Source organism: Propithecus coquereli, unplaced genomic scaffold (assembly GCF_000956105.1).
Source record: "Propithecus coquereli isolate 6110/MARCELLA unplaced genomic scaffold, Pcoq_1.0 Scaffold235, whole genome shotgun sequence".
Lineage (NCBI taxonomy): Eukaryota > Metazoa > Chordata > Mammalia > Primates > Indriidae > Propithecus > Propithecus coquereli.
The window spans coordinates 4,508,740-4,534,677 of record NW_012147897.1 but is presented as its reverse complement, the minus strand read 5'-3'; the positions used below and the strand labels follow the sequence as shown (position 1 = coordinate 4,534,677).

The 25,938-nt window shown below is 40.0% G+C and overlaps 1 protein-coding gene across 1 annotated transcript in view; it reads left to right on the top strand.

The window, feature by feature from the left end:
- The window catches only part of XRRA1 (X-ray radiation resistance associated 1), a 67,730-nt gene that overhangs the window by 18,810 nt on the left and 22,982 nt on the right, over positions 1 to 25,938 (top strand). Inside the window, exons 6-8 of the mRNA XM_012645573.1 lie at positions 924 to 1,057; positions 14,847 to 14,975; positions 15,658 to 15,875. Of these exons, the coding sequence (XP_012501027.1) occupies positions 924 to 1,057; positions 14,847 to 14,975; positions 15,658 to 15,875 (481 nt within the window). The remainder of the gene's footprint in view (positions 1 to 923; positions 1,058 to 14,846; positions 14,976 to 15,657; positions 15,876 to 25,938) is intronic.

Sequence of the window (25,938 nt, the reverse complement as noted above, 5' to 3'; positions counted from 1 at the left end):
TGGGGGGCGGTGCACAGAAGCATACAGCACGTTAGAGTGGAGGGAAGGGAGCCAACTCGTATGGAAGAGCTAAAGCAAGTGTCTACAGAGGCTTAAGAGAGAGAGAACAAAGATTGGGCAGATGTCATTTATCCCAGTTGCCTTTGTCTTTGCAGAGAGAAACACAGTTTCCTGGCAGGTACCTTGACCCCAGTCAACTATCTCATGAATCCAGGTGGCTAGTTGATGATAGGCCAGTGGTTGATGATACGGTGATAATTTGGGGTCATTGTCTTCATAGGCCAGTTCATTTCAGCTGTTTTTTTACGTGCACCTACTTTGTGCCAGGTCTTATGCTAGGTTACAAGGATATGGTATTACAGTGGCATGGCCCTTGGTCTCAAAGGGTTATGATCCAGTCTACCACTGTGCCAGACACTATGCTAGACACATCCATATACCAATATCTCTGTTCCTCAGACATGTATTTGGCTATCTCAGATAGCTGGCAAACTTTGATAAAGTACCCTGAGAACAGTTTAGATAAAGCATTCAAAGTCAGGGGAAGGAGAGAGTCCATCTGGCTGGGAAATTAGGAAAGGTTTTATAAGGAGGCATCTTTTGAGCTGGACTTTTGGGGCTCAGATTCAGATACATGGACATTCCTGTCTGAGTGACAAGCACAAGCAAAGATCTATAGGTAGGATGGGGCAAGGAATGGGGAGAAGGCAATTTATTGCAGTGGCAGCTAAGGCTGGAAAATAGGTTGGGAACTGACTCTGTTGACCTTGACTATTAATCCAGAGAGCAAGGAGGGTTTTATCCTGTGGGTGAAGGGGCAACCTGGAAAGTTAGAAAAAAAAGTAGCTAGCTCCCGCCTCATGTACGAGCATCATTGTCACATGTAGTGTTTCTGTTCCCCATCTTTTATCTTTGCATGGTAGTTTTTGGACCTTTCCTTCAACAGCCTGACTGCAGAGGCCATCTGTGATCTGGGGATTCTGCCACACCTCCGTGTCCTGCTCCTCACAGGCAATGGGCTCACCTCCCTGCCACCCAATTTGGCTGTCACAGAGCAGTAAGTTCTACTTCCTGGAATCTGTCCTGTGTGTTCCCTCAGGAGCCTTTGTCTATACACAAGTATCCAAAGAAATAGTCCAAAGTAGCTTGGAAGTGCCACAAGGACAGGCTGTCAGTGCTCAAAGCAGGGAGAATGCTGTCTGCTGAAGCCCCCAGGAAAGGCCTCAGATAGGTGCACCAGTTTTTCTGGGTGCTGTTAGGAGAGATGCAGGTATTTGGCAAGCCACTTTCCCTGCCTCTGATGGGTCATTTGTAAATTGTGGCTATTGCTCTTGCCAGATGATTCCCTTAATGAGCCCTCTGCTTCAGCTCAGTAAGTCTATTTACTGGTCTCTAAATAAGCTTTGTACATTCCCTGTCTTCACCTTTGCTAAGGCCATTCTTCTGGCCAGGATATACTGGTCCTTCCTCTATTATTAATAATAATACATAGGTAGTGCCAGACACTATTCTCAGCACTTTACATATGTTAACTCATTTAATCCTCACAACAGCTCTGTGAGGTAGGTGTCTTACTATTATCCCCATTTTTCAGATGAGAAAATTGAGGTACAGACAGGTTAAGTAACTTGCCCAAAGTTATAAAGCTGAAGCAGAGGGCTCATGAAGGGGATTCGTCTACAATAAGAAGAGAAGGGCCAGGCGTAGTGGCTCACATCTGTAATCCCAGCACTTCAGAGGCCAAAGCTGGAGAATTGCTTGAGGCCAGGACTTCACAACCAGCCTGGGCAACTGAGTGAGACCCCCTCGCTACAAAAAATTTAAAAATCTGCTGGGCATGGTAACGCATGCCTGTGGTTCTAGATACTTGGGAGGCTGAGGCAGGAGGATTGCTTGAGCCCAGGAGTTGGAGATTGCGGTGAGCTCTGATCATGCCACTGCACTCCAGTCTGGGTGACAGAGCAAGACTCCGTCTCCAAAAAAAAAAAAACCACAATACAATCAGAAGAGAATATAATGGTCAGTGACAGAGCTAGGATTTGAACCAGGTCCATCTGATTCCAGAGACCACACTCATGATTATTATATTTTCTTCTTATGTAGATTCTGTACATTTTTTAAGGCCCAGCTCAGACCCTCTTCCTTTCTCTACCAGACACCTTCTCTGACTGCTTTAGCCCATGCCTCTTCCTCCCTTCTGTAAGCATCAGTTGAATTTAATGTTTCCCCAGTTAGTTTAGTACTTAGCGTATTCTGTGGTGACTTCTGTCTCATAAATATATATGTATCTTTATGATAGTTAAGTGGATGGGATATATAGTCTCCCCAAGCAGATTGTGAGCTCTTTGAGGGCTGGGGCTCTGACTTACTCATCTCTGATCTGTAGCACCTAGATGAGGACCCAGTGCTTTACACACAGTAGGTATTCAGTGAATGTTAACCAACTTACACATGGTTATGGTGCAAGTCGTGGTGATAATGTTTATTTTGATGATGGCAGATATGATAGAAATTATAGTGATGATGGTGCTTGTTAGTTGCTCAAGGGGGTTGGGATAATAGTGGTCATTAGAGAGTTCATTAGGGTTCTTTTGTTTGCAAGTAACAGAAGTCCAATTCAAACTTGCTTAAACAAAAAGGGAATTTATTGGTTCATGTATCTGAAAAATTCCAAGATTAATTCATTTAGCTGGATATAGGTGCAGGATGTTGCCAGGGCTCTATGTTCATCTCTGTTTCTTAAGCACGTGTGCAACTTCCGTCACTCTCTGTATCACTTGCTCTCTCGTGCACACACGTGTATCTTTGTTTTCCTCAGTGTTGGCTTAATTCTCAGGCAGGCTTTCTTCACAAGACGTGTCAGTCAGGCTCTAGTCAGGAATACAAAAATCATTCAAGGTATTGCAAATAGATGGAGTTTATTTATTTATTTATGCATTCATTCATTCTTAGGGGGAAGATATAATAGTTGGTATTTTATTATGGAAAATTTTGAACACATATAAAGGTAGAGTTAATAGTAAAATTAATTTCCATGTACTTATCACCCAATGATTATCACCTGACAATGATTAGGTTATAGCCAGTCTTGTTTCATCTATGCTCCCACCACCCTCTATCCTAGATTATTCTTAAGAAAAATCTCAGATATCCTAGCCATAAATGATTCCAGAAGATTCATATAATTTTGTCTATAAATATTCCAGTATGTACCTCTAAAAGATAAGGACTCTTTTAAAAATCATACCCAGAGAAACTGGTTCCACCTAAAACATCACCAGCGATAAACAGAGGGAATTGGTTACATAGCTGTTGAAAAGACTGGAAGAGCAAAATGGAGAAGGGGGTGTGGGAAGAAAAAAAAGGAAGAAGGGTTGATATCCAGAGATCAGAAGCTGCTAACTCTGCGAGACTGAAGCTCACAAGTCTATACGTGCTGCTGTGCTTTTAGAGAAGTTGTTGCTACAGTTTTAGATCTGCTGAAGATGTGTTGTTCAACGAGGGCTGGAACCTCTGCCAGCAGTCATCACCGTCAACACTGCCACTGCTGCTGCACTATCGCTGCTGCTGCTAACAGAAATGCTGCTAGAAACTATACAGGAGAGTTGCTTCTCCCCATGCTCTGGCTTTCCAGTTTCCCACCAGTCCCTTCCCTTGGCAGTATCTAACTGGAGGACAGTTGGAAAGGCAGTCTGGGAAGTGTAGGTAAGGGGTGGCTCCAGCCCCCTACTACACATAGCAGAGCACAAAAGAAAGAAGTGAAGGCTGAGAGCAAATAGGCAGACAGCTGGCACCAGCAAACATTTGAAACCCCACTATCTACTCTTGTCCTTCTCTCCATATTTAAGTTTCATACAACAGTAGCAGCTATACAACATGCTTTCACCTAACACCAAGGAACTTTTCCTCTTAGACTGAAGACACCTTCACCATCCTCAAAAAAGGGATGAGACACAGTTCCACCAGTTACTGGACCCATCTCTGGGTGATATTTTCTCTCCTAAAGAAATTTCTAGATATAACCTAAAAACTAAGTTGTAAAGTCAATCACCACTAGCAGTTTACACGTACAATATGCCTGCACACACATGCACATGCATACACACGAGGAAGGAAGAAAATATACATAGTTGCTATAATCATTTTCTTAACTGGTCAGGAGGCCATAGTGGATATTTATAAATCTTTTTTCCGTCACTCATTTAATGTTCCTTTGTCCTTGTCCAGCACTTTGGCTGGTTGGGGTTCTTTAACTGGTGTGGTGTCATAAACCTTCACTCCTGAAGGGTCTGAGTCCTTAAAGGTCCTGCTTTTATCAGATTGCTGTAGTCGTCTGTTAACTTTTATTAAAATAATAATGGAACTTATAAGAGGAGCACCAGATAATTCTCTGGATCCCAAAGATACTCTTTTTTGCCTTCAAGGTATAGCAGCAATTATATTTACTTTTGATAAACAATATCAGTTACCCAGCCAATAGAGTAAACCCCCCTCTGCCTGCATATTCGTTCAGTGGAATGAGAAACCTAAGTAGTTGCCAGTAGGAACCTCAGTTTCCAGTTCAGTGGAAATATTCTTACATCCCTGGTAAAAGTACTTCCTTGGGAACTAAGGCCTCTAAATCAGAAGTTCCCAAAGTAGTAGGAATGAGAAGCAAAAATTCTGCAAGCAGATTATTAGATATAATTGTAAGAGAAGCTACACTCATTTTCATTCATTAATTCCTAGGCCTTTACGTAATGGTTATGAGAAAAACAGTATCAATATTGGTTGCTGGCTTATGTAATACCCCATGCTGTAAGTTAGGACCCCAACTTCCCCAACTATACCTAGCTGGTGTAGTAAATAAATCATCAACGACTATTTCATCAGAAGATCCTGGGAAGATAGTAGAGTAGGAAGCACCAAGAATCTCCCTCCTCACCTAGACAACAATTTCATTGGCAGGATCTGATGTAACAATTTTGAAACTGTAGACTAGAGTCTATCGAAAACTTGCATCTTTCAGGAGAAGGCTTAAAGCAAACTGCAGTTAATCTCAGTCAATTTCAGCCCTTAGCCCAGTAGCAGCTACCCATACCCCAACCTCCAATCTCATAGTAGGCAGTCATGTATGTATTCCTAGAGTACCTCACGTGCAGCTCATAGGAGCCAGGGTGAGCAAAAAGGTCACTGTCCTCCAAATGTTGGGGATCTGTGCTCTGATCACTGATTGTTGCTTCTGATTATGGAGGTTCAGACACAGAGGCAGCCAGCGGTTGTTACACATATACCCTCTTTCCCCACTATTGTAAGCTCCTCCCTCTCCCTGAAGAGACTTCCAGGGAATTTAAAGGACCAACACCTTTTCTTTATCCCCCTTCATTTTTCTTGTATTTCTCCTTTTGGGAGCCAGATATTAAAGTCTAGGACATTCAAAAGCAACTGCATGTGCAGGGGAAATTAGAAAGTCACCTCACATAGCTAGGGAAAGGCACAGGCTTAGAAAATAACTGAGAAGACGACCTTAAGTTTATACCACAGGCTGATCCTTGACAAGGAGACAGCCTACAACAATCAAAAACAAAAGAAAACAAGAACAAAAAACAGTAAACCCTAGTGAAGGGGGAAAATCTGATTTCCAGAGTTAGCATGTAATAAATTCAAATATTCAGTTTTCAACAAAAAAGTCATAAAGTATACAAAGAAACAGGAAAGTATGCCCCATCCAAAGGAAAAAATAAACCAACAGAAACTGTCCTTGAGAAAGATCTGAGGGAGAACTTAGTAAAGACTTTAAAACAACTGTCTTAAAGATGCTCCAAAAACTAATAGAAGATATGAGGAAGGTTAAGAAAATAATGTGTAAACAAAATGGAAATATCAATAAAGAGATAGAGAACCTAAAAAGAACCAAAAAGAAATTCTAAAGCTGAAAATTACAATAACAAATAAAAAATTCACTGGAGGGATTCAAAGGGAGATTTGAGCAGTCCAAAGAACCAGAGAACTTGAAGATAGGACAATTAAATTTATCAAGTCTGAGGAACAAAAAGAAAAAAAGATTGACTTGAGCAGAGCCCGAGGGACCTGTGGGAAACCAACCTATATATTGTGGAAGTCACAGAAGGAGAAGAGAGAGAGAAAGGGGCAGAAAGATTATTTGAAGAAATAATAGCCTAATACTTCCCAATTTTGACAAAAGACATAACTATAAACATCCATGAAACTCAGTGAACTCCAAGTAGGATGAACTTAAAATCCACCAAGACATGTTATAGTCAAACTGTCCAAAGATATAGAGAGAATCTTGAAAGCAGTGAGAGAGAAGTGACTCATCACATACAGGGAGTCCTCAATAAGATTATCAGCAGACTTCTCATGAGAAGCTTTGGAGGACAGAGGCAGTGGGCTAATATATTCAAAGTGCCAAAAGAGGGGGAAAAGAAAAACTGTCAACCAAGAATCCTAAATCCAGCGAGACTTTCCTTCAAAAGAGAGGGAGAAATTAAGACATTCCCAGATAAACAAAAGCTAAGGGAATTCATCACCGTTAGACCTGCCCTGCAAAAATGCTAAAGGGAGTCCTGCAGGTTGAAATGAAAGGACACTAGACAGTAACTCAAAGCCATAAGAAGAAATAAAGATCTCAATAAAGGTAAATACATGGACAGTTATAAAATCTAGTATTATTGTAACAACAGTTTATAACTCCACTTATAGAACATTACAGGCAAGGAAGGCAAATCTATATCTAAAAATATATATGTAATTACTCCAGTAAGGAAAAAAATCACTGCTACATTGTTTTTTTTTTTTTAGAGCACATGATCAAGGAACTACTTTTTTGAAGGAAGGTGTCCACTGTAGTACACTTCATACTAGATGGCTGCATAATCCCCCATGGAAATGATGCATGTTAAATGCTCAGCAGTGGCCTTTACTATTGGCAGGTTGGGTACTCAGCTGGGGTGATAACAAGATGTGCTTTGGTGAGATTAAGTACATAGTCTTCATCCCTGCTGCCAAGGCTATTTTGTAAGCACCAGAGTATCCCAGGAAAGAGACCAATGGACATTCATAGAATGGGTCACCTTGTCTACCTGATCATTGAGAGTCTTCTCTGCAGGGGATAGTCTTGGGGGAGCATTCATATGGAACACAAATAATCTTCACACTATCAATTCTGAGAGGTCCAGTGGTGATTTTTCTCCAGACCTCCCTGTCAGCAGTTTTTCATTCTTTTTTTCCAAGCTTTGACTATTCAGCTAAACCATTAGCCACTGCCCATGAATCAGCATAAATCTGTAATTCTGGCTATCTCTCTGACCAAGCACATCAACAACTAGATATACTGCTCTGAGTTCTGCCTATTTGAAGGACTTCTCTTCCTCTTTCAAGACACTCTGGTGTGGGGCTATAATACTGTAACAGTTCACTTTTGGTAGGTGTCAGCATATCATGCAAAATAATTTGTAAACCCAGCTGGAGGTTTTTCTTCCTACATCAGCTGGTTATAGGACCTTAGTTGAGGGTTGAAGGAAAGGTTCAGCAGGAGTAGGCACCCTAGGAATCTGAGCTATATATTCTTACAACTTTTCCACACTTGCTGGAGACTGATCTCAAATATTGCTTTCACTTGATGAGGAAGTTTCTTGCACATTCAGTTCATGATGAGCAGTTCAAGTGACATGGTCACTTAGTGTCCTGTGATCAGGTATTCATTCTCTGCCAACATGCAGTGCTAAGCCAGAAACTGTTTTTCAAAAGGAAAATAGTTATCTGCAGAATAGAGTATAACTTTGCTCAAAAATTATTCTGCTATTGGTGTCCACAAAAGGCTGTATTCATAGTGACTATGTAATTTAACATCCAAGATAAGACATATTAGAGAGGAAAAAGGGAAACTATTAATAATTATTTTGGGATGACAGGTGGAAACTCACACTGTCATTGAATACCAAGATGTATGGTAACCCTATTTGTACAGCACATCTATTTGCTATGGAACTTTACAGGTTATTTGGACCTGCTGAGTCATAATGCCCAATGGAAGAGCAACTTGCATTACAGTCTGAACATATTATAGAACCTTGTTTTGCTCTGGAGCCCACTCAAAACTGATAGCCTTATAATTTATTATGTTGTATTATTAGAAAGTAATTGAATATATCAGATTTCACTTCTGTCCTTACATATGTTTTAAGAGTGGCCCCTTTTCTTAATCTTAGAACATCCATATAACCATGCATTCTTATAGGATCGTATTCCAGCTAAAGAAACACATTTTAAATCATGCTGGTCAACAGATACAGTATTTTCATTTTCTAGAACAATGTAATTCACATGAATAAATAGCATTAAAACTAATATCATTTTTTAAAACCTCAGAGCAAATATAGAAAAAAAACTTTACATTTAAGATGTCATCCAAAAGCATAAATATAGAAAGATTAAAAATAAAACTTAATGATTTCCCCCAAAAAACTGGCAGCCTTATGGGATACTTAGTAAATGAGTCAGCATAGCACAGATGTTTTATATGTAGCTTCCAAAATCCAAAAAGGCCAATGAAGCTTTGTGCTTTTTTCCTAGTAACAGGTAGTACAAGGTACAGGATTACGTCTTTCACGTTGGAAGTATATCTCAACATGCTCCAGATACCTGGACACCAAGAAAATTAATCAAGATGGTAGTCCCCTGAATTTTGTTGGGGGGGGGTGGTTTACCTCCATCCATGGCACACGTGTATCTTACATGTGTATCTTATCAGGCATTTAGGGTGTTTGCAACATTTCCTGCTCACCAGTCTAATCAGCATGATATTCTGGGGGATATTAAAATAATCAAGATCCATGGGTGATAGATTATGATAGGGCTACAGAGTTGATATAGCCCTGAGGGAAGAGGGCAAAGGTGAACTGTTGTCTCTGTCAGGTGAAAGCAGACTACATCTGGTAGTTCTTATTAATTGATAAAGAAACATTTGGCAGATTCTTAGCTGTATCCCAAGTGCCAGGGGCTGTGTTGATTTGCTATAGTAAAAAGATTCCACATCTGGAATAGCGGCTGAAAGTTGGAGTAACCACTTGATTAAGCTTACAGTAATCTACAGTCTTCTTCAAAACCTGTTTTTTGCACAAATCAAATAAACAAGGGATGTTAAACGGGGATGTCATAGGAATCATTATCCTTCCATCTTTCTAGTCCAGAAAAATTCCTGGGGTTTCAGTTTGACCCTCGCTACTATAATAACCCTCACTTTGTTGGTTAGTAAACAAATTTTGGGGGTATTCTGCTAATTGGTTAGTATGTATATTTCAATTATACATTCAGGAAGTGGGGAGAAACCACAGGGTAAGTTTATGACTTCACTGGGTGCACTGTGAAATAGACTCAGGCTAAATTTCCATTCTTCCATTTGATCTTCATGATCCCTCCCTTTGAGTGATGGACCACTGTACCTTTCATATCCCCAGAGATTAGTACCAATTTGCATATATTGTCTAGTAATCCTTACAAGGCCTAGTTTAGTACTGTTAGGTAGAACTCACTGCACTGCTGGAAATGTTCTATATCTGCATTGTTCGGTACTGTAGCTACTAGTTGTATTGAGCACTTGAAATGTGGCTATTGTGATTCAGGAACTGAATTTTCAATTTTATTTAAGCTTAATTAGTTTTAATTTAAATGTATAATAGAGAACTGAATGAGAGACCATGATGGTCCCTTTGAGTAATTCCAATCACTTTTTTCTCACTAGATCAAGAGTTTTTGGTTATCTAGATCACTAATAATTCCAAATCATCTCAATTCAATTATAGAAATTGAAATTATTTTCAGCTAGTCTTCAGTCTCTGCAAGGGCCATACTATTTCTAATGCACACTTCCTTTTAGGATTTAGTCTTCTAATGCCCTAACTTAGTGCACAAACAGTCAGGCTTCCATTCTGTGGCCCTCCTCAGACTCCAGTTTTTGGCTCCTAGGCCAACAAGATTGTCAGAATCTCTGCCCAACTTCTCAGCCTCTCTGCCAGTTCTGGAGTCAGCAGACAGCCCTAGGGTTATCTGAACTTCTTTGGATTTCTTTCTTTTTTCAAATCTTGGCCCCATAATTTCTTCACAGCTTGTTAGTTCCCGGGTACCTTACAGCAGATTGTTTTTAAATGTATATTTTGTCTGGATTTTCTAGTTTACTCAAGGAAGAGTTGGCCCACATTATTTAGTCTGCAATACCATAAGCTTTTCAATTTATTTTGGCCAGGTGCCTAGGGGCACTCAGTATGGAATCAGTTTAAATTCCTCACTGGGTATTTTCTGGACTACTCTGATGATACAGATTTGCCATATAGTTTTGCAAGAGGGACCAGCCTGGTCTCCACCTTCCCCTTTTCTGTTCAAAGACAATTTTTCCCTGGCTGTGGGATGAAGGGAATGGGTTTAGTTCCGATTCACTCCATTCTGAAGGTATATCCCTTTAGGATTCCAGATTCACGTGAGGGGGTGGTCTCTGATTAAATGCCCCACCTTCAATGTGCCCTGGGCTTTGATTCTCTGGCCCCATGATACTGTCAAACCATAGTTCAGTTTCAACAGGATTAGTGAACGCCTTTAAAGCTAAAGTGACTCTCTGTGTTCAGTTTCTCTCTCTGGGTTTTTAGATTTGGCATACTGCCTCCTTAACTGTTTTCATGTCTCTTATACTGATTAAAATGATGGATATTTTTCTTTTTAAATTTTATTCGTCATTCTAGTTGTTTTCAGTGAAAAGCCTTGTTATATAAAGTAAGACAAGACTCCACCCCCAACACTTCCATTTCCTTATATATAACAGGGAGAATAAATATGCTCCCACCTGCAGCACAGTGTCAGTTGAAATCGGTGTGCTGTGACAGCTGTGGGGCTCCAGACAAATCGTTGTCGTTAGTTTCTGCCCCATCTATCTACTCCCAGTGTGCTCTGAGGGTTCCTCTTCTTCTGCCAGCCTCTTAAACGTTGGTGCTCCCAGTTGTTCACCCTCAACCTACTGTTTTTCTTAATCTTTATACTCTTTATTGGTGTCTCATTCCTTCCCACATCTTCTGAGCTATAAGCCCGTTTAGCCTACTTATCATACCAAACTCATCACACACATCTGCATGCCAGAGTCTCCTCCTCTCTCTCCTACCCTGGCCTCAGCGACTGGCACTTCCCTCCATATACTGTGTAGTTGTCCAGGCTAGAACCTTGGGCATCAGCCTAAACTCTGCCCTCCCTCACTCCATGCATCCATTTAATCACCAGATGCTATAAATTATACTTCCTAAATTTTTCTCAAACCTGCTCATTTCTCTTATCCTCCTGTTTGGTCTCAGTCTCCAGTTTCTCATCTCCCAACCCATCCTCCTTATTGTCAGCCAGAGTGATCTTTCTAAAATGCACATGTGGTTCTGTAACTGTCCTGCTTAAAGTCCTTCAGTAGCTTCCCAATGTCCTAAAGATAAACTCCATTAACACTACTCACAAGGCTTGACTCTGCCTGCTTTTCCATCCTCCTTTCTCTTCACTTTTTCCATTCATGATATACCTCGTCTGTTCTGAACCACTTGTATCTTCATTTCTTGCTATTATCTCTGTCTGGGTGACTTAGGGGAATCATATTTGACCCACTCTGCCTTTAGACTATTCTATAACTATTAATAGTTTTGAGCTGAGATCTGCTACTTTGGCTGTCCCATTAGGCCTATTCTCTTTCAGCCTCAGACCACACAAGTTGGCTTTCTCAGGCGTGACCAGCACAGAGCAGAGGGGGAATGTTACCTCCTTTCTGTTAGTCACTGTATTCCTAATAATGCTATCTAAAAGAGCACTAGCTCTTTTGCGGCCACATCATAAGTCCTCTTTTACACAGATAGTCTGTTAAGTCATGTCTCCCTTATTCTGTGTGTTTGTACAGTGGGTTTTCTGTATCTTAACACAGAAGCTGATCCAACATTTGTCCTAACATAAGCACTTGCTGAGTTTCATCTTGTTTGCTGCAGCCCTTGGTTCAGTCTGTGGAGTGATATTTTTAGCATAATCCAAAGCCTTACAATGTAAAGTAAAAGAAATACCCTTTTACCATATAGATGAAGGATCTGGGCCCGGAGAATCTCAACACTAGCCAGAAGGCACACAGCAAGCAAAGCAGCAGTAGCACCTGCGCAAGAGCTCAGGGATCCTGATCCTCCTCCCATGCTTCTCCTAACATGGCACACAAATTCCTGTTACTGAATCCCACCACTGCGTACACTCTTAGCTTCTAAAACAATTAAGTTAAATCTCTCAGATTTTAAATGGTATTAATTGTTTGCCAAGAGAAGGGATAATAAAAATAGCACCACTCTGAGCAGCTGGAAACCGTGGCTTCTCCACTACTGACAGACTCTGCCACTTCAAAGTGCTCCTCTCCCAAAACTGCCACCGGAAGGGCTCAGTGGGAGAGCCTGATGCTTTCCTCTGAAGCCTGGCATCTGTCCTCCTCACCCATCTGATGACTGCCCCCCTATTTTAGAGACAAAAATGAAACTTGCCCATGCTATAATTAGGGTAGAATTTTAAAAAGACAAAGCAGTATAACTTGTCACAAGAGACAGGACAGAATCAACTTCTTCATTATAGAACTTAAGAGGAATTTTTCGAAGGCTTATTTCTTAGCTGTTTCCTATTTCACTGGAGTAAATAAAGATTGGCCCATCAATTATAAATCAACAGAGCTGCTAGGCACTGTCCTGTAATTGTTCTCAGAGATTAAAAATTCAGTGTATGAAAGTTGGTCCTTCCAGAAAGAGGAAGAGAGTCACCTGTGACCTTGACATGTTGTGAACTAAAGGCTTCCTGCCTTCTCTGCTGAGTGTCTCTGGGCTTTGGACTTCATGCCTAATTCCCACACTGCTGCCAGGGCTCCTTGTGAAACCTTACATGACCTGTCCTTTTTTTTTCTTTTTTTGTTAGCACTGTCATAGTTACAATATTCAGAAGTCTGTCAGTGTTAGAGTAAGCAAAAAAATGGGGAATTTATTGCAAGAACATTGAGGAATCTCATAGCCATGCCTTAGGGACATAGTGAACATAGGTCCTGAGCACTGTGGAGCAGCCTAGAAGTTCTGTCTCTCAACTTTCACATCTGCTCCTCTCTGTCTCTCGCCACGTTTTTCTTCACGGATAGACTGCCTGTGTCTCTCTGGACCCCGTGATGGGAAATATGGCTGCCCAGAGCTGCTAATTATGTTGTACAAATCCAGCCACAAAGAAATGACTTTTCTCTCTGTTCTCTCTCTTTCACAGTGGTTAAGAGCATGGTAGATTCTCTCTCCAATCTTCATGCTTTCACTCACACATTGCCTTCCCCAAGTAGGTGCCTTCCTCATCTACTTCTGTTATAGTATTTGTCCCACTGTGTACAGTGTGTCCACTTATTCCTGTAAGCACCTTGAGGGGAGGGATGTGTTCTTTTTTTCTTTGTCTTCTTAGTACCTGGCTACATAAATATATGTTAAAAAAATTCATGAGTGTGAATGAACAAATGAATTAGTAATTCATTCATTTCAAGAGAGTATACCTTCTCTAAATTCACCTGTGATCTATTCCTGACTTCAGGTGTTTATTACAGTCCTAGCTTTTGAACTCACTGCCTACCTTAGTTAAGCTCTTTCTAGCCCAGGCAATGGATACCCCTTCCATCTCCACACTCTTTAATCCACATGGGGCTTGAAGATGTGAATGTGAGAGCTGGTATGCCACAGTGGATAGGGCCTGGGTTTTTGGAGTCAAGAAGACCTAGGTTCTAGTTTGAGCTCTATCACTTTCTAGCTGTGAGACTTTAGGCAAGTTACTCTGATATTGAGTTTTCTGATCAGAAAAGGAGATAAATAATACCTATCCTTTTCAGTGCTATTCTGAGATAACACATATAAAATGCTTAGCACAATTCCAGGAATGCAGTAGGCCTTAAAGAAATGTTAATTTCCCTTCCTCTTGTTGTATGTGCATTTGTGGCTTATATATATGTGTATACCATATGTATTTCTGCCTATATGTACTGTTTTGGAGTGTCAGTGGGATGGAGTGTGGAGGGAAGAATGAAAATGTGACTTGAGTTATCTGCCTCTGTTTGTAATAGAGGTACCTAGGCTTCATCTACCTGGGGGCACAAGTGAGGTCACATTAATGGTAGTACCTAAAATGCCTCCACTTCCTGTCCACCTATGTGATTTAAGACATCAGCTCCTTGAATCTCACTCTCAGGCATTTCTGGGAATCCTCAGAGAGTTTGACTTTAAGAGACTTCTCAACTCCTTCCTTGCATTTTATGAAGTCACTTGAAAGGAGAACCTCACTGCAGCCAGGGATGGCACCCTTGATCCAGCCTACTTTACCCCACTTGGTGGCAAAGCTGTGGTCTATAACAGCAGCATTGTCTCTTGGTGCTCCTATGGTTTATCAGTCCATGAGGTGACACAGCATACCAAGGAGTCTGCCTTGAGCCAAAATTGTGCAGTGTTCTACCTACAGAGTGCTCCCTCCAACTTGGTCACACCTCATTCACCCTGATATTTTCCATGAGCACTATCAATGTCCCCCCACATCCTGCCCCAACCCAGTCTCAATGATGTGTGTAACCTTTCTCCATACAGAAGACAGTATGTGTGGGTGGAGTTTGGAAAAGAGGAAGGTGGCGGGCAGGAATTACACCTTCTGTGCATCTCTACAGGGACCTCTGTTGGGCACTAGAGAAGTTCCCAAGCTGGTTAGACTTCCCGATTGATTCCCTATCCTCCGCTGCTTCCTGGGAATGGTGGAGCTTGTCCCCTGCCCTTGCTCATTACCCAAGATCTTTGCATTCACAGGGAGGCATCTGAAACATCACTGACAAGCAAGAGGTACATCCTGAAGTTCCCAGCGCTGGAGACACTGATGCTGGATGACAACAAACTCTCCAACCCCAATTGCTTTGCCAGCCTGGCTGGGCTCAGGAGGTAAAGCCACAAGCTTCTGTCTGCAGGGCCCTCTATAACCCCCAGCCGTGCTCACACACTGAGTGCTGCTCTGAAGCCAAAAGCCTAGTTTAAATCCCAGCTCCACCACTTATCTATGCTTTGTGGCCATGGGTAAGTCATTTCTTCCCTCTGAGCTTTAGTTCTTCCACAAAAATGGGGCACAGTAAGGAATTTCTGATCACATAACTGAATTAGAAGCAGTAAAGAGAAAGGAGAATATTACCTAAGGAGGAGATATTACCTAAGACAGGATCCTGACCCTGAGAGAAGAGACAGGAAAAAAGAAAAAAGAATCATAAAGAGAAATTGAACTGCTGAATTCTATCTATTCGAAGTAAAGAAAATACTGGCATTTAAATGGTTAAGCTTTAGGTCCCTGGAAAATTTACTTTGGATTCAGCTACTATTTACTGAATACTACTTTATGCCAGGCCATTTACATATTGTCTCATTTAAATCTTCACAAGAACCTTGAATGGTTAATAAATATTATCCCCATGTTAGAGATAAAGATATTGAAGCCCAGAGAGAGTAAGTAACTGGCTCAGGATCACTCAAGAGGAGTAAGAGTCCAAGCCTAATTCCATGTTTTGTCCCTAAAGTTGCTTGGTAAATATCCCTGAGGTATCATTATTGCTGTATTCGCTTTCCTTAATTGAAGACTGAAGAAGTTAAGCCTGGACCAAAACAAGATTTTCCGGATCCCGTACCTACAGCAGGTTCAGCTCCGTGATGGGTCAGGGGACTGGGTTGGAGGCAGGGGAAGTCCCCGGAAAGAGCCCCAGTCCATGCTACAGCCCAAATCATGGATGACTGAGGCCTCAGATGAGCAACCGGATTATACTGTACTGCCCATGAAAAAGGATGTTGACCGGACAGGTGAGTGATGCCCCTTGTTCCAGATTCCCCAGTGAGTTATAGAGTAGACATTGTCACAAGTTGAATGATAGTGTATGTGTTGTATGTGTCTAAATTACTGTAGCCTTATAGTAAGTTTTGATACCTGGTAATGAAGTTCTCAAGCTATGTTCTTCAGAATTGCTGAAGCTATTATAAGGCCTTTGCATTTCCATGTAAATTTCAGAATCAGCATGTCAATTTCCACATAAAATCCTGTTGGGATTTTAATTGGAATTGCATTAAACCGATAGATCAATTTGTAGACAATAGACATCTTTACAATATTGAGCTTTCTAATTCATTAATATATTCCACCAGTTTTTAGGCCTTTTAAAATTCTTCTCAACAAATACTTTGTAGTCTTCAATGGTGAGATTGTGCATTTCTTTCGTTAGATTCATTCCTGGATAGTTGATTTTTTTATGCTATTGTCATTGGTATTGCATTTTTATATTTTATTTCTACTTGTTTGTTGCTAGTATATAGAAATATTGAGTTTGTATCCAGTAGCCTTTCTAAAATCATTTATTATTTCTAATCATTTGCAGGTTATTTTGGTTTATCTGTGTTCACAATCATGACATCTACAGGTGATGACCATTTTCTCTCTTCTTTTCCAATCTTAATACCTCTTTATGCCTTTTTATTGCCTTATTTTGCTGGCTAAGACTTTCAATATAATGTTGAATAGAAGTGATAATAGTGAATATCCTTTTATTGTTCCCAATCTCAGGAGGAAAGTATTCAGTATTTCAAAATTATGAGTTTGCTGTATATATTTCTGTAGATGCCTTTATCAGATTAATTTGTATTGTATTCTTAGTTTGCTGAGTTTGTATTATATATGGATGTTGACTTTTGTCAAATGCTTTTTCTGCATTTGTTGAGGTGATCATGTGGTTTTTTTCCTCTTTGATCTATTAATATGGTTAATTACATTGATTGATTTTTGAATGTTGAACCAGTCTTGCATTCTCAGGATAAACCCCACTCGATTGGGTGAGAGACTTTAATGCTGAATTGAATTTACTGATACTTTGTCAAAGATTTTTGCATCCATGTTCAGGAGATATGTTGGTTGTATTCATTTCCTTTGTTAAAATGTTCTCATCAGGATTTACAATCAAGGTTATGCTTGCCTCATAAAATGAGCTTGGAAGTGTTCAATCTTTTTCTGTTTCCTGCAAAAGTTCATATATGATTATTCTTTCTTCCTTAAATTTTGAAAGAATTCACCATGAAGCCACCTGAGCCAGCATTTTTCTTTGTAGGAAGAGGTTAAAATGATTAAAATATAGAAGCTTAGAGAAGGAACCCTTTGACCCAAAACTTAGATCTCGGAGGAAGAGGTACTGCTCAGCTGCTGGTGTCTCTGAGCTGTGATGGGCCTTGTGGAGCTGAGACTCAGGTCTCTGAGGAGAGGATACTAACCATCTGCTGCTGGTGTCTGTGGAAGGGTCAAAATGAAGCTGGTTTGTACAAGTTGGGGAAACTGCAAACTGGATTCAGCTGCTTTTGGGGAGAGACCTGCTGCTGCTAGGGTAAAAAAAAATGAATAAATAACCATTATTCTGATGGCATTCACAGGAATCACAAGCAGTCAGGAAACCTGTGGGAAGCAGATAGGCGGAAACAGGCCCCTTCTTCCTCTTCCAGCTTTGCAGTCTCCCTCTAGCAGCACCACTCCTGTTGTCAGTCTAACAGGAAACCAGCTGGCAAAGCAGAAATATGGTATTCAGAGCCCCAGCTCCAGCAGCCCAAAGCAGAATAGAGAAGGGTGGGTTTGGAAGTAAAAAAAAAAAAAATAGTAACTTAATAAATGGCACAATTATGTTATTCAGATTCTCCCTAAAAATACTTTTCTGCTTGGTTTGTTAACTTTGGAAACAGGTACATTAAAGTCTCTCACCACTGTTTGGATTTGTCAATATCTCCTTGCATTTCTGGCATTTTTTACTGTTAAATTGGCTCAATTCTCTGTTATTAGGTTTGTGACTTTCATCTTGGTAGATTGTGTCTTTTTGTTTTTATTTTTTGAGGCAGGGTCTCTCTCTGTTGCCCAGGCTGGAGCACAATGGCGTACTCATAGCTTACAGCAGCCTCGAACTCCTGGGCTCAAGTGTAGATTGTATCTTTTAATTACTGTAAAATATCCCATCTTATCTTAATAATTTTAGCCTTAACTTGGGCCTCTATTTTGTTTGATATGAATATTTATTTTAGGATATAACAAAAACAGTATAGCACTGCATATTTTTCCCAGTATGGGTTTTTTTCTTTTAATAGAAGAATTTAACTCACATTATTGATATGTTTCACCTTATTTCTACCATTAGTATGTTTTCTATTTACCTATGATTTTTTCCTTTTTTATTCTTTTTATGAGCACTGAGTTTTAATTCTAATTTTTTCCTCTAATTGTTTAATGTAATAACATCTCATGTCTGTATTTCTAATGGCTCCCTAAAACTTTAAATCCATGTTTTAAATTCACCTTTGTCTATCAGTACGTAAAATCAACCAAATCCAAGTCTTCCTCTTTAATAAGAAGAAAATCTTAATATGTGTCTGTCTATTCCACCTTACTCCCATCTCTTCCCATAATGTAATAAACCCTAATTAATTTAGATCGGTTTTAAGTTTTTAAATTATATGTCGACAATTCTTTAGACTGAGAGATTAAACTCTTAGTTTTACTTCTTTGCTCATCATAGCTGCCTGCATCTCAAATCTTCCTCTTTCTTAGATTATTTATTGTGTGTATATAACTTAGAACAATACAACTCAGGTCATAGTACAGAGTAATTATTAGTCTGTGCAAAGCTCCTCTTGCCCTCTTTTGTTTTTTTTTTCCTTCATCCTTAATCCCTACTCCCATTTTCATACAAATATCTACTCTTGTCTTAGATGTATTTTCCTGGATATATGTATGTACCTTTGTAAAATAAATATTTTATGTGTAATGTGTTTTTAATTTACATTTACATAATGGTAATAGGCTACCAAGCTCTTTCTAGTGCTTAATTTTTTTCACTCAACATTGTTTTTAAGATCTTGTTGCTATATGTCCATCTAGTTATTTGCTTTTTACTAATGCATAGTATTCCACAATATATGCTGTAACCACATTTCACTTATCTGTTCTCTCACTGATGGACACCTAGGTTACCTACAACTCTCTTACTATATACAAATAGTGTTACAGTGAACAACCTTGTGTGTGTCTTTTGCATATACCTCTGTGCCAGAGTTTTCCTGAAACATTTATCTAGGAATGGGATTGATGGATGACAGAGTATATGCATACATAGTTTAAATAAGTGCTGCCTGAGTATTCTTCAAAGTGGTTGCTCTAGTGTACACTCACACCAGTAGTACATAAGGATTATTTCCCTACAGCCTTGCCAACACTTGGTATTATCTGGCTTTATCATTTTTCTAACTTTGGCTATTCTGGTAGGTATAAAGTGTTATTTCATTATTTTCGATGCACATTTTTTTATCTACTGGTGATGTTAAGCATTTCTCCATTTACCTAGCTATTTGGTTTTCAACTTCTGTGAACTGGCATTTCGTATCTCTGGAAAGTTTTAATGCTTTGAATATCTTCTTTTATTCTGTAATTACCAGTTAACTTTATAATGGTACAGATGAAATTTTTAAAAGAAATTCTTAATTTTGATTTAGCCAAATGCATTAGTTTGCCGGGGCTGCCATAACAAAATACCACAGACTGCATGGCTTAAACAACAGAAATTTATTTTTTCACAATTCTAAAGGCTAGAAGTTTGAAATAAGGGTGTTGGCAGGTTTGGTTTCTTCTAAGGCCTCTTTCCTTGGCTTGCAGATGGCCACCTTCTCGCTGTGTCCTCACATGGCCGTCCCTCTGTGTTGTCTGTTCCCTAATCTCTTCTTAGAAGGGTACCAGTCAGATTGGATTAGGGCCTACCCTAATGTCCTCATTTAAACTGAATTACCTCTCTAAAGACCATATCTCCAAATACAGTCATAATCTGAGGTACTGGATATTAGGACTTCAACATATAAATTTGAGGGTGACATATCAGCCATAACACCAAATCTATCCAATTTTACCTTATAGTATGTGCTTTTAGGTTCTTATTTAAGAAATATTTCCCTTTCTTGCTGTCACAAAAATAGCTTCCCATTCTATGTTGCTTTTCAGTTTGCAATTTGAATGATTCTTTCAAAGAGGGTTTGTGTGAAGTAGATGAGTCCCTAAACACCCAAAATTATCTTTCATACTTGAATGCTAGTTTGGTTGAGTAGAGAATTCGAGCCTTAAAATGGTTTTCCCTTAAATCTTTGAAGATACTACTCATTGCCCTCTAGGCCCATTGTTGCCAGTAAGAAGTCTGATTCCAATCTGATTGCATTTCTTTATAGGAAACCTATGTTTGCTCTTTGGAAATGTTTAATATTTCCCTTTTACCCTTTGGATGCATCTAGGTATACAACTTTTTGTTTATCTTTTTAGGTACTTTGAGGGTTCTTTTGGTCAAAGATATGTAGTTTCCTTCATCTTGGAAAAAATTATTTTTATTTCCCCCTTTCTGTACTCTGTATAGTCTTACTCTGAAATTCCATGAGATGCTGAAAATTTGGGGTTTATCTTCTGTTCCTCTTTTCTGTCATACTTTATACAGTTGACCCTTAAACAGCATGGCAGTTAAGGGTACCAGCTCCCCATGTGTATAACATCTAACTCCCTCAAAACTTAACTACTAATAGCCTACTACTGACCAGAAGCCTTCCCTATAACATCAACAGCCAATTAACACATATTTTGTATGTTATATCTATTATATACTGTATTCTTACAATGAAGCTAGAGAAAATGTTATTAAGAAAATCATAAGGAAGACAAAATATATTTACTATTAAGTGGAAGTGGATCATCATAAGGATCTTCATCCTCTTCATCTTCATGTTGAGTAGGCTAAGGAGGAGGAGGAAGAGGAGGGGTTGGTCTTGCTATCTCAGGGGTGGCAGAGCCAGAAGAAAATCCATGTATAAGTGGACCTACACAATTCAAACCTGTGTTGCTCAAGGAGGGTCAACTGTATTTCTTTGTCTTTTTATTGATATATAAATAAACTAAAATAATAAACTAATAAATTAGTTGTACATATTTTTGGGGTACAAGTGGTATTTTGATACCTGTATACAATGTGTATGATCTAATCTGAGTAAGTGGGCTATCACCTCAAACATTTATCTTTTCTTTGTGTTGAAATATTATAAATCTTCTCATGTAGCTGTTTTGAAATGTACAATAAATTTTTGTTAACTATAATTTCCCTACTGTACTATTGAATACTAGAACATATTACTTCTATCTAACTGATTTTTGTACCCCTTAACCAACTTCTGTTCATCCCTCCCTCCCCGCTTCCCTCCCCACCCTCTGGTAACCACCATACTACTCTTTACCTCTATGGGATCCACAGTTTTTGCTCCCAAATATGAGTGAGAGCACACTATATTTCTCTTTCCATGCCTCCCTTATTTCACCCAACATAAGGACCTCCAGTTCCATCCATGTTACTGCAATTGACAGGATTTTATTCTTTTTTATGACTAATATTCCATTGTGTATATTTACCACATTTTCTTTTTCCATTTCATCAACCTAAGTAAATGAACACTTAGGCTGATTCTGTGCCTTGGCTATTGTGAGTAGTGCTGCAGTAAACATGGGAGTGCAGATATCTCTTTGATATACTGATTTCCCTTCATTTGCATATATACCCAGCAGTTAGATTTCTGGATCATATGGTATTAATAGTTCTATTTTTAGTTCTTTGAGGAACCTCCATACTGTTTTCCATAGTGACTGTACTACTGTACATTCCCACCAGCAGTGTAGGAGAATTCCCCTTTTTCTGCATCCTCACCTGCATTTGTTTGTCTTTTTGATAACAGCCATTCTAACTGGGATGAGATGATATTTCATTGTGGTTTTGCTTTGCACTTCCCTGATGATTAGTGATAGTCAGCATTTTTTCCATATACTTATTGGCCATTTGTATGTCCTATTTTGAGAAATGTCTATTCAGGTCTTTGGCTATTTTTAAATCAGATTATTTAGGTTTCTCTTTTTCTTTGCTGTTGAATTGAGTTCCATATATTTTCTGGTTATTAATCCCTTAGCAGATGGATAGTTTGCAGATATTTTTTCCCGTAAGTTGTCTTTTTACTTTGTTTATTGTTTCCTTGTGGTGCAGAAGCTTTTTAGCTTGCTGTAATCCCAATTCTCTATTTTTGCTTTGTTGCCTGTGCTTTTGAGGTCTTACCCAAAAAATATTTACCCAGACCATTGACCTATAGTGTTCCCCAATGTTTGATTTTAGTAATTTCATAGTTTCAGGTATTACATTTAAGTCTTCAATCCATTTTGTATTTTTGTACTTTGTATATGGTGAAAGATGGAGCTCTAGTTTCATTTTTCTGCATACAGCTACTCAGTTTTCTTGGCACCATTTATTGCATCTTGTTGAGCTTCTGTAAAATCAATATTTGGAATTCTTAATCTGGCATTATGAGTTATTCTTTTTGATTGGTATCCATTGCTGAATAGTTGTTTCAATCCTTTGGTGGTGGCATATTTCCTTTTTCATGTTTCCCGTGTCCTGACGCTGATCTCTGTGCATCTGATATAGCAGTCACTTTTTCTGATATTTTGAAATTGGTTTTGAAGGGGAGAATTTTTTCCTGAAGATTTATATATGTTGTTTGTTGAGTAGGACACATGGGCTTTGATTTTGGGTGCCTGCAATAGTGTGGTCTTTGTATTATTTCTTAGGCAATAAAAAGGGTCAATAGTATCTGTGATTTTCTTGGCTTAGGAAACAGTTATTAGTTGAGGCTGTGGTGAAGTTTTGCTGGGAATTCGAATGCCTGCCAAGCCAGTCTTTGGGCCCAGTGGTGGAACCAGTGAGCTGAGTATGCCTGATGTTAGGTCCCAGAGCAGATTACACTGGCAGTGGTGTTAGCGTGTCCTGGGGGGCCAGTTCTTGGGCCTCCAGGTGGCTTTCTCAGAAGCTAGTAGTTGGAGCAGAGGGCTGGGTGTGTGGGCAGGTTCTCAAGCCCCTGAGCAACTGGTGTGATGTGAGTGGTGGCAGTAGCAGCAGTGGAGTAACCCACTAGGAGCCAAGTGGTCTGTGTTGGGTATTAGTGGTAGCTGCAATGGATTGGGCAGGCTAGTCCTCTTTCCCATAGCTGCCTGTAATAGGGCAGTGGGTATCGTCCAAAGTGTGCTTAGGGGACCTTCGTCTCCCCATCCCTTCCTGGCTGGGTGGCAGTTGCAGCCACATCACCTTGAACTTGGCCTGAGGGTAGGGTGGGGCACAGTATTAAACTCTCAAAATGATGCCAGCTATGGGCTTGCAATCTGGAGGGCAGGGTCCCTTTCAGGCAAGCAGCATGGGCAAGGAACTGTGGGGAGTGTAGTCTGCTCATGTCTCAGTCTTGCAGGCACCTGTAGCAGGGTGGTGGGAATTTCCTAGGATTATGTACGAGATCTTGGGCTCTCTTGTTCCTCCTCAGCTGCAAAGGGCTGCAGCTGCATCAGCCCAAACTTAGCCCCAGAGGGCAGGGTACTGCCCAGCTTTAAACTCCCAAACTGGTGCCTTGGGCCTGTGATTGAAGAGAGTGGGGCCCCTTTCCAGGCAAACAGTGTGGACAAGATGCTGGAAAGAGTACTACCCGCCAGCAACTCAGTTTCACTGCAGCTGGTAGCAGAGTAGTGGGAGTTCTCCTAGGAGTATGTAGGCGAGTTTGGGCTCCCCTGTCCCTCTTCAGTTGGTGGGGTACTGCCATTTAGCCCAAACTTAGCCAAGGGCAGGGCACTGCCTGGCCTTAAACTCCCCAAATGGTGCCTTGGGCCTGTGACCAGAGAGGGCAGGGCCGTTCTCAGCCAGGCTGCACTGAAACTGTGGGGGTGCAGTTCACTCAAGACTCAAGCCCAGCAGCCAGCTGCAGGATGGTGGTCACCATCCCAGATGCATACTGGAAAGCCTGGTTTCCTTGCCCCTCCCCAGCCAGGTGTGGGCTGTAGCCCTGTCAGTCCAAACTCAGCCTGAGGGCAGGGTGCCGCCCAGTGTCGAATTCTCAAAATGGCACCTTGAACCTGCAACTGGAAGGACTGGGACTCTGGCTAGGTAAGCAGCGTGATTGACAAACTGTGAAAACTGCTGTCCACTCAAGTCTTAGCCTCAATGGCAGCCCACAGCAAGGCAGTGGGGACATTTCAAGGGAGGTTGGGAACACATGGGTTCCTCTATTCCTCCTTGAGCTGTGCAGTGGCTGCAGGCATGCCCATGGTTCCTCAGTGTCTAGGCTTTCAGAATGGCGCCCGGCTGAAGCTGCTTTAGGCTCAGATGCCTGTGGGATTCTGTGTGGGTTCCCTTTCTATAGCAACATCTCTGTGCAATCTCCAAGGAGTTCCCTATGGTAGGCCTGAGACCTGTGTGGGCCAGAGGCTTCTCTTGTAGCCAAAATCATCAAAGCTTATCTCAGAGAGTGGAACTCTGGGATATTCTCTCTTACTATTTTCCCAAGTCCAGGAGCTTCTCTCAGCTGTTAATCCTCAGCTGGACAGGTTGCCCTGAAACCTCTCCTTACCCACTTTTGCTGCTTCTCTAGTGATGTCAGCATTCTCTCCTAGACAATCTGTTCAAAATGTGAGCCTCTGCTTACTATTTTGGTTCCTCCCCACAGAAGAGGCACATACTACCTGTGTCTAGTCAGCCATCTTGATCCTCTCCCTCTCAGTATGGCTTTTGTTGTATCCCAAGGGTTCTGGTATGTTGTGTTTCCATTTTCATTTGTTTGAAGAAATTTTTCAATTTCCTTCTTAATTTCTTCATTGAGCCATTGGTCATTCAGAAGCATGTTGTTTACTTTCTATGTATTTCTGCAGTTTCCAAAGTTCCTCTTGTTATTGATTTCTACTTTTATTTCTTTATGGTCAGAAGAGATACTTGATATGATTTCAACTTTTTTGAATTTGTTGAGACATAGGATCTGTCCTGGAGAATGTTCCATGTGCTGATGAAAAGAATGTGTATTCTGCAGCAGTTGGATGAAACGGTCTGTAAATATTTGTTAGGCCAATTTGGTTTAGAGTATAGTTTAACTCCAATGTTTCTTTGTTGATTTTCTGCCTGGATGATCTGTCCATTGCCAAAAGTGGGGTTTTGAAGTCCCCTACTCTTATTGTATTACAGTCTGTCTCTCCCTTTAGATCTATTTATATTTGCTTTATATATTTGGGTGCTCCAGTGTTAGGTACCTATATATTTACCATTGTTATATCTTCATGCTGAATTGACCCTTTTATCATTATATAATGATCTTGTCTCTTTTTATAGTTTTTAGCTTAAAGTCTGTTTTATCTGATATAAGTATAGCTTCTGCTCTTTTTTGGTTTCTGTTTACATGGAGTATCTTTTTCTATTCCTTCACTTTCATTCTGTGTGTCTTTATAGGTGAATTGAGTTTCTTGTGGGCAGCATAGTTGAGTCTTGTTTTTTAATCCATACAGCCGTTGTATGTCTTTTAATTGAAGAATTTAGTCCCTTTATATTCAATGTTGTTAGTGATAAGTAAGGACTTATGCCATTTTGTTACTTGTTTTCTAGTTGTTTTGTAACTCTGCTCTTTCTTCCTTTCTTACTGTCTTCCTTTGTGGTTAAGTATTTTTCTTTGGTAGTATGTTTTAAGTACAGTGTATCTATTATAGGTTTTTGCTTTTTGGTTACCATGAGGCTTACAAAAAACTTCCTAAAATTATAACAAGTTATTTAAAACTGACACCAACTTAACTTTGATCATAAAAAAGGAAAGACAAATGAACCAACAACAAAAATCTGTACACATTAACTTTTTTCTCCCACATTTTGATTTTTTGATGTCACAATTTTCTTCTTTTTATATTGCCTATCTTTTACCAAATTGTTATCGCTATTGTTATTTTTAATAGTTTTGTCTTTAAGTGTTCTTAGTAAAGATTTAAGTG